The sequence below is a fragment of the Bicyclus anynana genome, chromosome 9, assembly GCF_947172395.1.
Source record: "Bicyclus anynana chromosome 9, ilBicAnyn1.1, whole genome shotgun sequence".
Lineage (NCBI taxonomy): Eukaryota > Metazoa > Arthropoda > Insecta > Lepidoptera > Nymphalidae > Bicyclus > Bicyclus anynana.
The window spans coordinates 15,783,558-15,798,173 of record NC_069091.1 but is presented as its reverse complement, the minus strand read 5'-3'; the positions used below and the strand labels follow the sequence as shown (position 1 = coordinate 15,798,173).

General features: G+C 36.0%; 1 protein-coding gene across 1 annotated transcript in view; it reads left to right on the top strand.

Annotated features, from left to right (window-relative positions):
• Positions 1-14,616, top strand: part of LOC112047644 (CUGBP Elav-like family member 4) — a 251,037-nt gene that overhangs the window by 48,235 nt on the left and 188,186 nt on the right. The window contains exon 2 of the mRNA XM_052883728.1: positions 5,447-5,572. Coding sequence (XP_052739688.1) covers positions 5,467-5,572 — 106 coding nt within the window. The 5' untranslated portion in view covers positions 5,447-5,466. The remainder of the gene's footprint in view (positions 1-5,446; positions 5,573-14,616) is intronic.

The following is a 14,616-nucleotide window of genomic DNA, read 5'->3' as shown; positions in this document are numbered from 1 at the left end:
ATTTAAACGACATTAATAAAATTAATTATGCGCGTCAAAGCCTTAACAGGCTACTTGAAGTGAAGTTTGTGGTGAAATTTGCCGTTTATTATTTCTGTTGTTTTGGATTTTCAACGTTTAATATTTTCTTTTTACTTATTGTTTATGTACATAAATGTACAACTAACATCGGATACACATTCGAGTGTTGTGTTATCGTGATATAACAGGAGGTTGACCTGAGTCATACATTTTGAATGAAGACGTGCACAGTGCACACTCATATGCAATCGTGAGTGTTCACGCCTTCATACAAATGGCATGACTTCGCTCGGCCTTTATTATGCATCACGGTACGTCATGACACACTGATGTGAGATCCTTGTTAAACATGTGCGATAACAGTGTTTTACATAATACCTTTTGAAAAAAAGTATCTTTTAACATTTTTAATAACATAAGTAATTAACTTGCAATTTTCAATTGCTATTCCTGTTTAAAGGTAATTATTAAATCATGCTAATCACTTGATATTCCTTTTTCAGTCACATTTAGATGCGATAAATAAACATGGCGTACTTGTTTTTGTCCATTTCATAGAATCAGGAACAATTTCGATTCCCATAAAATGTTTAAGTAAAATTGTGTAAAATGGGAACACTGTTTTCGTACATCTTTCTTGTATTTTAGTATTATAATAAAAATGGCGCACTCGCTATGGTCTCGCGTAGATTCGACATTCCTTAACAAAAGCAACGCTCACTCTGCACTTAGTAATCGTCGTGCTGTAAGACGTATTTTATTTTCGTATTAATTTCGAGACGTAATTAGTGTATTATTGTTAATTTGTCGTTGGTTTGTTCAAATGGCGTTAATTTCTGTATAAAGCCCCATGCTAAAAGCCCGAAAATGCCGCTAGTTTAGTTAGTTGTTTGAGGAAAAAAAAGAACGTATTGGGTGCCGCGCTTCAATCAGACAGACAAACGCTCTTTGGTCGTGCAATTAAAATCCCTAACTAAATTGATAATGATTCGAGGTTTCCGTAGAATAATGTGGTTATTCAAATCATGCCTAAGTACGCCCCTGCCCACTTCCCTTAGAAACATATATTTGTCTAATTCACCTACGGAACCCTCTGCGTTTGATAATGAGTCACCATTTTAGTGTAATGTGCTAATTATGTGTTGGTCTGGATTTGGATTTTGTTCGTTGTTTCATTTTGACTAAAACTGTGTGTTATATGTGTTTTATAGACGCTGTGGTTGTTTTTTGTGTCTTGATAACGGTGAAGCGCGGGGCAGAGTGCCGGGGCGGCGGTCGAGGCAAAAATATAGCCGACTTCACGATTGAGTATCTTGTTGTGTCACTATGTATAAGGAGGCCGATTGTAGCATACAAATTTTGTATGAAGGCGCGCACACTCATGCCAAGTGTGCATACCTTCATATAGACTCATTAGTCATGATCTATTGAAGTCAAGTGTGCATGCCTTCATGTAAATCATATATATGGCTTCAGTCTTCTCATGCATTCAAAACACAACACGATACTGTAATCTGAGTTTAACGCAAGGTTTTGGTAAGACGATTTCTTTAAAAAAAAAATCCGACATTATATTATTTTGGAATTTTTGAAAATTATTTTGAGCATCGAAATACTATACTGCCAAAGTTTAATAGACGTAATGACCATATTTTGAGAAAATTCGTGAGTACATCTGCGACCAACACCTTTGGTGAAAATTTTGTTAAATAAAACAGTTTAGTAAATACAAAATGTATGACTTTTAAACAAAAACAAAAAACATTAAATCCGACTTGCATTGACGTTTTTTCCCAAAAACAATATTTTTTTTACAATCAGTTTTTTAATCTGATAACGAAATTATTTTTATTATATCAAAAATACAATAATAATAAATTGTCACTTACTACGTACAAAACCTTGTGCAATTTCACGGCGAAATCAAAATTTATTTGTATCTCCATTTATTCATGCAAATAACCTAAATAAAGAACTGTTTCTGTCCAAAAATAGGCAGACTTCACTGAAGTAACTGTCCTTTATGGTTATCGAAATTATTAGATTATTGCTAAAATGTTCACTTTTTGTTACAAGACTTATTTTGAAGTTATTATAAGACCATTTAATGGAATTCTGGTATTTTTGTCATTTTCAAATTTATGAAAAAAAAATTATATTGCATAGATCAATAATACTGATCTTTATAGGTATTTGAACATACGCTTTAAAACACATTATTTTTAACGTGTAAATAAAAACTTCTTTTTCAAGGTTTGTCGAAAAGTATGTTAAGATCCCGGTCACGGTTATTATTAGTGATAATTTCAAAGTCAAAATAATAACCCGTGAAAATACAATGTAAATTCACGAGTTGGCAGATTGAGACATAAACATTAATATTGTACAAATTTTAAAACATTTGCAAAAAGTGAACACTGAAGCAATGACTTGTGGTCATTCGTTAAGGTGGGTACAGATTGGTGCAATGCAACATGTAATGCAACATGCAATGCAAGAATTTGACGTCCACATTGCTGCAATGTATCACGAATGCTCGTGGTTTGGACGCCTCGCGCGCACGAACTGCGCCTGGGTCGCGCACGCTCCGAGCGTTACAACTCGTGCGCGGTTCGATCCGAGATTTGTCGGTTTTTGGTACGAACACAAAGGGGCGCGCAGTGTGCGCAGGACTGAGCCGACTGATTCGTAGGCAATGCGCGCGCCACACGTCCAAGGCAGCAGGGAACATGCAATGTAAGGCAGAATATTACATTACATGTTGCATTGCACCAATCTGTACCCACCTTTACACGCCCACGAGCCAACGTCACGGCGTCACGCGTCAGTCCCCTGCCCGTGCGCGCAGCAGTCGATCAGTCCCGTAGGGTACCAATTGGCACGTTACAGCCGCCGCTCCCCGCACCGCCGCTGGGCTTTTGTGGCGTGCCTGTGTTCAAGCGATGGTAGACATTTTCCGCACAACTAGCACGAAAAATCAACGACAGTCATCACACTCACCACAATAGTTCAACGGTAAAGAGGTCTGACTCACCACCAAGAGGTCGAGGGTCGATTACCGCCCGCTGGACTATTGTCGTATCCACTCTTAATTTCGACTAATTAGATGTGTAATATGTCATATTTTAAGATGCTCGCCAAAAGATAACTTTCAACGTTAATTATAATTATAATATTGTATTAAAGAGCGATATTTACAAAGATGTCGCCATATCTTTTGTTGTAATAAAACCTTTGAAAATATAGTTATCTCGTGGCGCGCATCTTAGGCCCATTACCTGGTTCTAAAGACAATTCTGGTCAGTTGTTTGATTTTTCAACAACCAGTAAACTGTGTAACACTGGATCATAGATGGCTAACTTTACAGGTGTCTGACTTTACCATCAATTCTGATTATTCGCGCTAGTTGATCACCTTTGTTAGCGTCAATACAAAATTATAGATATATATTTATTCGTGAATCTTTTTATATACATACAACGATCAAAAAATCAATAATGTTAATCGTTATTGATTTTTGGATCAGCAAAAACTTTGGATTATCAAAGTGATCTGTTCCAGAATATAAAAGGTCGCGTACACCTACCGTTATATTAGAATGATTTCATAAGATAATTTGTTTGAATGTATTGAATATTGACGCTATAAGAGTAAGCGGAAAATGGATTTTGCCAACATGAAATATCACTTATTAAGAAAATCTCTCAGTGTATCTAAATGCACAGTGCAGATTCTACCAATTGTATAAAAATATTATGATATTATGTACTTTAATAAAACAACATTAGTATTATACTAATAAAGCAATTCTTGTATATACTCATAATATACAAAAATTGTTTGTTGATTTAAAAAAATATTAAACAAATTAAACGAAACGTCGAAATTAGTTTATAAGACAACTAAATTGTACCGTGTTAAAAGAACTGATTTAAAGATGAAATAAATTAACGGATCAACGAACATGACTTCGTCGGAATATGCCCGTCTAGTTGTGAGTCTTTGCATAACTTGTTGGCCGAGTTTTGCGTGCGACGAGACACCGAGAATGTCTCTAACATTATGCCCTCGGACCTCAGACATCCTCATGTTGGGTTCTCACTCGATTCCTAACATGTATAACGTGTCGGTTAGCAGCGACAGTGTTTGTACCATCATGTTGTGGTAGAGGAAATACCTCGAGCAAGTCCCAGAACATAAAAAGGTGTAGGTTTAAGGGATCCCCTTAGAATGAACTAAGACCCTGCCGACATGTCCTCTATGCTCCTCTATGTCCTCATACTTAACAATTTATGATCAATAATTACAACACAAAACATTATTGCACAAAATCACTAACGCGACTAGCAGCGTGACGGTGTTTACGCTGCCTAATAAAGAACTGAATTCAAGTCATCAAATACCATTACTGTTGCAACATATTCGTACAAATACTCTTTTAAAACACCTTCAAAAAAGGAGGAGGTTCGAAATAATAAATGTTAATATGATCCGTACTCGGGGAACTCGTAACACGAAAAGAAGTATCGCCAAGCGATTTAGCGTTCCGGTATAATAAACTTGTTCTCTTCGTAGTAAGTCTGCTTCCATCTTACTCTACATCTTCTCCTAACATCAAGTGATATCGTAACAATAACTTGTAATAGAATAAAAAAAACTATTGTCTCTACATTCACACATACACTTCATTTCAAGGTGTGAATTACGCCAAGTACCCATATTTTTTTTTTCAAAGAATATTAGACGTAAGGATAAGGATAAGGGTAAAGCTCCGGTAAGAACGGCTTGAGGGCTGCACTTATACCTGACTGTAGGCCAGAAAAAAGTCCCTATGTTGTTAGGTCCTGCTCTCATACAAAGCGCGGCCAACAAATTGTGCGAGGTCAAAAATAGGGCGTAAAGAACTCTCGTGAGTTATTACATTAATTTATTGCGTCATACTCATACTATTTGCGATCCTTCAAACCAGTGTTTTTCAATTTTTTTATAGCGTCTCTTTTGGGCACTAGGTAAACTATAAATCATTAATTTGCATCTCCAAAAAAAACGCAATTTCAGCAAGAATAATAATCCTTTTTTTTTAAGTATTTGTCAAGACATCTCATTACAATGTTGCAAAAAAAATACTGATATAATCGTACTTTTAGTATAACAGTTACTGGAATGTGTTATCTGACTTTTTCATTTGTGAAATTCAATAAGGCAAGTTTAAAATAAGCATCTTCTAGAAAAACACGTGCTGCCCCAGTCCCTACCGTCAGTTGAAGTTATTAGTCAAGCGCGATTGTTAATAAAAGGAACGCATAATATAAAAAAGGTTGTTTAACACTGGTTCAAACTGTTTAAAACTTGTTCAAACTGGTTCAAACTTGATCAAACTTTACATAGTAATGTATGGCGAGTAATGTTCCGCTTTCGCCGCAGATCGGAAGCTGTTCGTGGGCATGCTCAGCAAACAGCAGACGGAGGAGGATGTGCGTCAGCTGTTCACGCCCTTCGGCACTATAGAGGAGTGCTCCATACTCCGTGGCCCCGACGGCTCCAGTAAAGGTAAGTCCGTATTACTGGTTACTGCTCAAAGGTGAAGTGTATCATAATAAAGTGCTTCCAGGTCTCTTAGACTGCATTTTGTATGAACGTATATATAGTTAATCAAAACCAAAATTAGACTCTCTACCCTCTATCTCTAGTAAATCCTTGAGAGCTTTGGACACATTGCTATCAAAAACAGTGACTCGAAAAAACTCATAGTCACTGGCAAAATGGAAGGGAAAAGACCACAGAGCCGCAGGTTCTCTTATTACGCAGGTACCAATATTCCGATCGCTATGAGTTAATAAAGATAATAATGACCAACTGCTTAACGTATAACATGAAGATAGGTTTAATGTAATGTGTGTAATTAAGTGATACTAGATACACAAGGATGTAATTTAAAGTCAAATGTACATGAACAAATCGAGCGGAAGTTCATAAGTATACGTTTCAAAGCTCTTCCTTTTAGGCATGAGAGCTCACGGAATTTGAAGACCCAATTTACTTTGACGCAAAATAGAATACGCACCTAATAAAGACTGTAAGGTCAATATAAGAACGCGTATCATGACAGAGGCGAAATCAGCGAAACATGTGTAATTTCAGTGAGCCGAGAGCTTTATTTTATGTTAAATAAATCTGTAAATGAGACGACGTTGCTGGATATTCGTCTTTTATTGACGACAATTGTTTGAAAGTTCTATTCTGTAATACAATTTAAGGATACGAAGACGAAAGCAAATAAATAAAATATTATCTGCTATACCTACATATTATAGAATTTCTCTTCTTTTCGTATGCAATAAAGGTATAACTATAAATGTATTGTTTGTAAGTTGTCCATCTTAAAAATAATTACTTTTCAGTTTATTATTGGGAAGATTTTGACATTATTTTTATATGTAGGTATACTGCTATGCACTGCTTGCTGATGTTGTTCTCGGAATACGTTCTACGATGTTTTACTGTAAACTCTTTACCTGAGGCATAAGTAATAAATCTCATGTAAATCTCCCTAAATTATTTCCCTATCACTTTGTTCTCGTATATTAAAAACAGATTATATCTTAGAGATATATACTATCTCTCTAAATAGTATTTCCCCAAATGAGATCAACTATAAGCTGTCCTAAGAACACACACCTACTATTACTACAAACAAAGACTCGTGTCCAGCAGTATCTTTGATACATAATAGATAATAGAATTGTTATATCAAAATAATATTAAAAATTTATAATTTAATACCACATTTTAAGAACAAAGGTTTTAACAAAGAACGTTTTTGACAAAACGCTAGTTTCATATCCGGGCATAATATCTGGATGATGTAATATTTTCCGCACGTACATCGCATGCTGAAGAGAAATATTCGCACGTATGGGATGCAATCAGACGTAAGAAGTTGATACGATAAATTTCACTCGCGCGCCAATTCTGTTGTCCTTGTACGCTCGCGAAAATTGAAAACCCAATTTACTCTGACACAAAATGGAAAGCGCGCCTAATAAAGACGGTAAGGTCAATATAAGAACGCGTATCATGACAGAAGCGCGGATTCGGCGTAGCGTGCGTAATTTGAATGTGCCGCTGGCTTTATTTTATTGTTAAATAAAACTGTAAATTGGAATACTGGTATAATGTAAAGCAATTTCATATTCTGTAATGATCATCAATCGTAGCCAAGGCAAAGACTTGTGTTTGAAAGTTTACTAAATCCATTCTTATAACCTTGACAACAAGTTTTAAAATAGGGAAACATAGGTGTAGGTTTATTATGAACATCTTTCCGTGTGATATAGGGACAGGCATATATCAATATATTAGTTGTAGCTACTTAAACATACGTTCCAGCATCGCTATTCTGTAACGATGTTTTATAACTCTGCATTATGAGTCTCAAATTCGTTTCTGCTTCCTCTTCTTTATTTTAAACTAACCTTATTTTTTGACAATAAAACAATTATTTGGTAAATTCATGCGACAAGCGTGGAAAAAACAATTTATCACGTCGTAATACGAGTGACTGAAACCTCGCACCACGTACTGGGTTGGCGCGACTATGTGAGACGTCATTGCTACAGCGCGTCTCGGTCACTTTGATTTCGTAATAATTCTTTAGTTGCAATAAGCAAGTTACTCTTTACTGTAGGAGTCCAGAGAGATTATAAATCACATATTAAAGTACAGTTTTGTATTCATGAAATTGTAGAAATAGTCCATATTTAATTACTTGCATTAACTGAGATGAAATCAAATCGCTTTTATTATAAAGAGCAACAAAACCGGCGTTCACGACTGTTATATGTGTCGCTGGTAAGGCATACAGTTGCGCCCTCGTCGCAAACGCGACCACGTTATACGTCATCGCGCTCTCGTCGCAGGCGCGACCGCGTAGTACGTCATCGCGCCAGCGACAGCCCGTCTCGGCGTTACGCAACTTTAATTTCATTTTGTTCCCGCTGAATTCCGCCGGATTTTAATTGAGTTTGCGCTCGTAAACTCGGGGTAACGCCGCGCGGTTTGTTAGCCGCCTAACTGGTGCTGTCTTTATGTACGTTATGTACAGAATGCAATCCCGCAAGATAATTTCAATCCTTGTATTTGCGTGACTCATCCCGCTGCTAGGGCGGCGTAGTAGCTCCAAACGTAAAAGTAACGTGGCTAGTTACCAGCCTACCGGCAAAGACGTACCGCCAAGCAATTTAGCGTTCCGGTACGATGTCGTGTAGAAACCGAAATTAGTGTGGATTTCACCCTACTTCTAACAAGTTAGCCCGCTTCCATCTTAGATTACATCATCAATCCGGTGAGATTGTAGTCAAGGGCTAACTTGTAGAGAAAATATACTCCCCCACTTATTCAAGAAAAGCAGCCTGTGAGCTATTAAAAATACGCTACTGAAAATTATGTCAATTTGTCTAATAGACCATTCAATACTAATAGTTCTAATTATTTTAAACTTATTTCGTGGTTGTTCGACATAAAATTATAGTAAAGAGTCGCACATGTATGAACCAACTGGACTCTCATTTAAAAATAGTGTCATATACTCCGCGCCACGAAAGAAGTCCCACGGCTAAAACTTGAACTAAATTTGACAGCGCCTAAGGCAAATGACAATAAGACCGCCATTACCAAATGATACTGAAGCGCTCCGTCAACGGGACTTGTTTCGTGGCGCAGAGTATAGTAAGACATTGTGCGATATAGCTCTTCAGGGACTACAGCAATGGTTATTTAAGGAAACCTACCTGAGAATTTTCTTAATTCCAGCGTGGTGGACTAAGGCCAAACCCCTTTTTTTCTGAGAAGAGACTCGTGCTCAACAATGAGCCGAATATGGGTTGTTAATGATGATGACGATGATACAATCCAATATCACTGTTTCGCTAAAAGATTTTTTGTCAAAATCAACGTAAAGGTTTACTAAAAGCACCGCTTATCCACACATACTGAATTATCCTGGGCGAGCCCTTCTTCATCTTTTTTTTCCTGGGCCTTTTCCGCACTTGGCCACTGAGGTTTGGTATGTACGTAGGTCCTTTTGGTGCTGGTTTCTGCTGAAGTCACTCCAGCATAATGGATGGGCCTCTGGCTTAGTGGTAGTGTAAACAAAAACAGAGGTGTGAACTCTTCCTAATGTTTTCAAGCTACAGCTATCAGATCTAGGAGAATGATTTTGAATTTATTCGTGCAAAGTCTCCCATTTAATCCACATTTAATTACAATTTCACGAAGGTGTGCGTTTAATTTTTTAATAACTAAAGAGCTCGTCGGGTGGTCTTTTAGTTTTAGATTTAAAGAAAACTTTTCTAATTTTAATTTCATATTTTTTGCGCTCCAAGGTTAAATGGAGATTACAAAAATGAGGCTTATCCTATTATTTTTATTTTTATCTAAAATATTTTTTAATAAATGATTATATAATCAAAAGTGGAATTAGACATAGTTTAATAAGCTTTTTGATTTATATTTCTTTGTGATTTACGCATAGTTTTAAGTTAAAAGTTCAAATGTTTTTGTAGGTTCAACGTCGAGAATGTAACTACATATTTTCCTTACGATAGCCAGACTTTGCTTTATTTAATTGTTAAAATCGCGTGAAAATTCGTTTAATGGATTAGTTAGCAGACAAACACTTAACTCACTTTTATTTCCCTACTAGCGGAGGCCCGCGACTTCGTCCGCGTGAAATTTACTTTTTCACAAATCCCTCGGGATCCATGGATTTTTTCGAGATAAAAAGTAGTCTATGTGTTAATACAGACTATAATCTATCTCCACTTCAAATTTCAGGCGATTCGGTTCAGTAGCCGAGGCGTGAAAGAGTAAAAAACACTCATACCATCAAAATCATAAGGTTTGGCAAGTTTATTCAATTATTTTTACTTTTATTTGCTTTCACTCTATTTATTTAGTATAAAAAGATTTCTTAGAAGCCAAATAACATAGCCAATAGAGGGTAAAACTGTCAGTGTCCCGATCTGCGTGACTACGCCTACGCAAAGGGCCCCGCTAAGCGGAGACCAACATAATTTAAGATGTAACTTCTAAACGCCCCACTTTGTACGTACCTAGTTTTCACAAGCAGCCTCTTACAAGTCTTAAACATTAATCCCCGTATATCAGCGGCGCACATAACTCGCCGTGAATTGCGCCGCAAAGTACCCGCGTATTTTACCTTTACAATTAAACCGGAACGGAATCACTTTCGCCGAGTTACAGTACCCGGTAACGGTCAATAAAACTCTCTTTAATCTGCTATTTCTGCCGTTATCACCGCCACTCGCAACGCGGTCGTTGGTGAAAATATCGATTTGTCCAAAATTAGGTTAACACCTATAAGAAGTAAAATAAAAGATCTTATTGTAATAAACTTCTTGGGTCGAACACTTTAGCAGAAAAAAAGGACTTTCATTGCAAGATAACTTTAAAAATGCGCTCGCGCATAGCTCTTTATATTTTCCTCCTTAGAGTATCATATCCGCTGTTTTGATTTAAATTACAAATGGTTAAAGCTTTAATACTCGGCACTATAACGTATACAATTCTCTCATCAATTCAAATTTACGTTTTCTGTTGTAATTCTTTCAGATTCTTACTGATCTTAATTAGTTCCACCATAATATTATTTCAAAAGCTACGTTGATTACACAAATTTAGATACGACTTAGAATATATTTATTAATATTTAGTTTATAACCAAGTAATTGAATTAAATATTTATTTTATCCAATTTTCTCTATTCTGGTGTATAGCTCGCAGACGATACAATTCCTAAATTTTTTTATTATTACAAGCAGGACTCGAGCCGAAACTTCATAATCCATTGCTGAACTTCTAAGGACAACACTAACGAGATTTTCAATAGGAATTTTTAACAACAGACAACTTATAAATATTAAAAAAATATATACTTAAACCATTTAACTAGTTTTTTTTGTATTTCACACAAATTTCTCACTAATATACCTACCTAAACTGCTTCTTTTAAAGAATAAAAACATCCCTAAACCCAATAAGACTTCTGTTTCCACTAATGAACGAATTAAAATTATGAATGATTCAATACTTTTCCCGAGAAACGCCACTCCAGCGGTCGACAAAATTGTAACTTTCGCAAAAGTCCAAACTAAATTTGGATTGCGAAATTTTGTTATTTCAATTCCGACCTACGAGTGCCGGCAAAGCGTCCGCCGCGAACCTTTGTAATTCTTGTGCGAGTTTTATTTTTAAAAACAACACCGAAAATCTAAGCCAGCATCCATCCACGTTACGTCTTGTTATCGTTTCGTCAGACCGTAATAAGGGCGCAGGTCGCAGCGTATAACCGTCGTAAAATTGCCGCAAACTAGCTCTCTTTACAGCCTCCGGTAACGGCCAGCTCGTAAAATATCACCAATTTACTTCACACTTAGCGACGCCTCACGAGCTGCTCTGACGTGGCTTGCCCACGGAAATAACTTATGATAATGGAACGAATGTATGGTTGTTGCGACATATAAGAAGCAAAATATCAAAATGGACTTAATCCACGGATAACAGGAAATAACTACTGCTAAAAGGCTGACTGTTTACGTCGTTAAATAATTTAAAGATGTTACAGATTAAGTAATATTCGTTTGAACTTTATTGGTACGTATGCTAATAGAAAATTTTACAATGTCAGCTCTTGAAAAAAAATATTATATAGTATTGAGAAATAGCCGTGATAGCCCAGTGGATATGACCTCTGCCTCCGATTCCGGAGGGTGTGGGTTAGAATCTGGTCCGGGGCATGCAAAGCCAACTTTTCCGTTATGTGCTTTTGTAGAAATTAAAATATCACGTGTCTCAAACCTGTATACCAGTTTTTTTTTTAATTCTCTGCGTATGTGAACTCCGCCAATCCGCATTGGGCCAGCATGGTGGACTATTGGCCTAACCCCTCTCACTCTGAGAGAAGACTCGAGCTCTGCAGTGAGCCGAATATGGATTCATACCGATTGATAAATACTTTTAAGATAAGAATAAAACATTTTCACTTTTCTGTTTTCAAAAACACAGAAAATTTCAAATTTTTTTAAAAAAATGTGTACGAAGCAACTTCATTAGTCAGAGACATTTAAAAGTATAAAATACAATACACAATAATACTCCTCTCTCTCATGTCTACTCTTCGTAATTGATCATATCGGATCTATAGGTAGGATTAACATAAAAACGTATTTCAGATGTTTGTGCAAAATAGCAATATAAATTCATTATTCATTATAGCTATATTATACAATGCTCTTTGTGATTGCTCGGGGAGTTAAAATTAGTGGTCCCATATTACAAGCGACGCGATCCGCATCTCTTTGCAGTCGATTTAAAAACAAATGGTATTCTAATGTTACAGTATCAACCCGTATCTGGCAATGTCAGCTGTAGACCAAGAGATGGTGTTAAGTTTTCAATAACCAAATTATAACAATTTTTTATATAAGTACTAACTTCTACTCAAAATCATTAATGTCAATGCTAATAAAGAGAATATAGAAGGATAATATCATTGTATGTTGGTATGTGCTTGAATGGACATACCATTGACCATGTCTGACTGAAAGCAAAATATACTTACGAAGAATAAGTTGGGTACAATGCCTGTTGACATTTGTTTTGATTTTATTTTGAACAAAGCAATATTGTCCATTTTGTATCTTATGAAAATGCATTTTTTATTTATTTATATTTTATTTGTACACCACAACGTAAGAAAAAACAAATACTAGTAATAAGACAGAAAAAGTATAGTATCCATTACAGAAGTAAGCAAATTTTTTTTTGTTAAATTCCCTTTTATTATGTTTAGTAGCGTTTTTGAGGGTAGGGCGGTAAGCTGAACTGGAAGAATTTTATAATTTAAAATCGTTCCATTAATTTATAATTTAACCTTGTTATAAATCGGCTCTCTGTTAAAAGTAACGTATTTTTTTATATTTTTGAAATGTGGGATATAAAATAAATCTTACGTGTAGCTCTTAGACTATAGAGTGAAAACTCCACGATCCGGAACTGCGATACGAAGCAACATAATCGCTGGGAGGGAATACCCACATTTATTATTGTCCTTTGTAAGGGAAAACGAATGCGGAGCGAGGCCACGGGCAAATGTGTCCCACCTACGCGACACATACTGTTGTGAAGGATAAAAAGCTCTATTTATTTGTATAACAAAAAAAAATAAAGTCCATTATTATTATCAATCTTAATGCCTATTGAAGCATAGACGTACAGCGTATCTGTTAACCTCAATAAAATTATTTTAAATTTATTTTTAGGGAGTTTGAAGCTTGGATGCGCTATGCTACTCCAAATTAGCGGGTTAACAAATCACATCACGCAGAGAATCGTTGAATGAATTCAGTTACAGTCCGAATTATTCACCAACTGGACATAGCCCTTTAGTCAAAGTTCGTTTATTTCATATTTCAATCAGGCTTAGTTAATAAGCACTTTTGAAACGTCAGATAATGTTTAGACAGGATTTAAGACCTACGTCCAGTTGTGTTCATCTATCGGTTAAGATAATAATAAATTGTTTTCATCAGTCCTTGGTTTTTATACCAAGGACTGATGAAAAAAAATTTTCATGAGCTTACTTAGAAGTACGTAAGTAACGTTACATAACGTAGCGTTAAGTAACGTTAGTAGTAAGTAGACGTGCAACAGATTTTGCGTGAAAGAGCAAATCTTTCAAATATTCAAGGAACACTAAGTACTTTGAAAGATAATTAATTGTCTGGAAAAGAGTTGCTATAACACAAAGGCAATTAGCTAATTCTAGCACAAAAAGGTTATTTGAGATAACAACACGAAGGTACATGCAAAACTAAAAGCTTTCTCCACTTAGCAATGTTTAATTTAATCCATAGCCCATAGGTGTAAATCCTTCTATTACTTACAGATTAACTAAAGGTCTTCCTAAATGCTTAATTATTACTTTTTAATCATTATGATAAGTCATTTATAAAAGACACTAAAACAAAACATTGATCAAATATCTCTTTCTCTCCATTACCTCATGACTGAGGATCGTGACCAACTTGGCGAGTCATTTTTCGGTATTTAATGCTCCTTCATCGAGTGCAGTCGCTGACCATGTGGACGGCACTGTAAAAGGTGCGGACTCCTGTTTCCTTGAGAAGATCCAACCATCAAGTTGGAGATCTACCTCGTGGTCCTTTGCCTTCCACATGTCCCATCACAATATTTTTTTCAAAGTTGTCATTACCACGGCGTGTGACATGCCAAAAATAACTGAGATGCGCTGTAGACAGATGATTGAGGGACGTGTTTTAATTTAAAGCTGTGAAAGAATTGATACATTTGTGCGTTTGGCAGTCCACAGTATACGTAACATCGCCTCAAACGCCACATCATATATCTAAAACTTGAAAAAAATCTTGAAAAATCACTGTAAATATTCAACAACAAATACATTTATTTTTCAGTTACCGGCACGAAAATTCTAAAAACCCTGTTATCATGCTTTTATGATTGCGTTTAATGGTAAATGTTGTTGAAAGGCATTG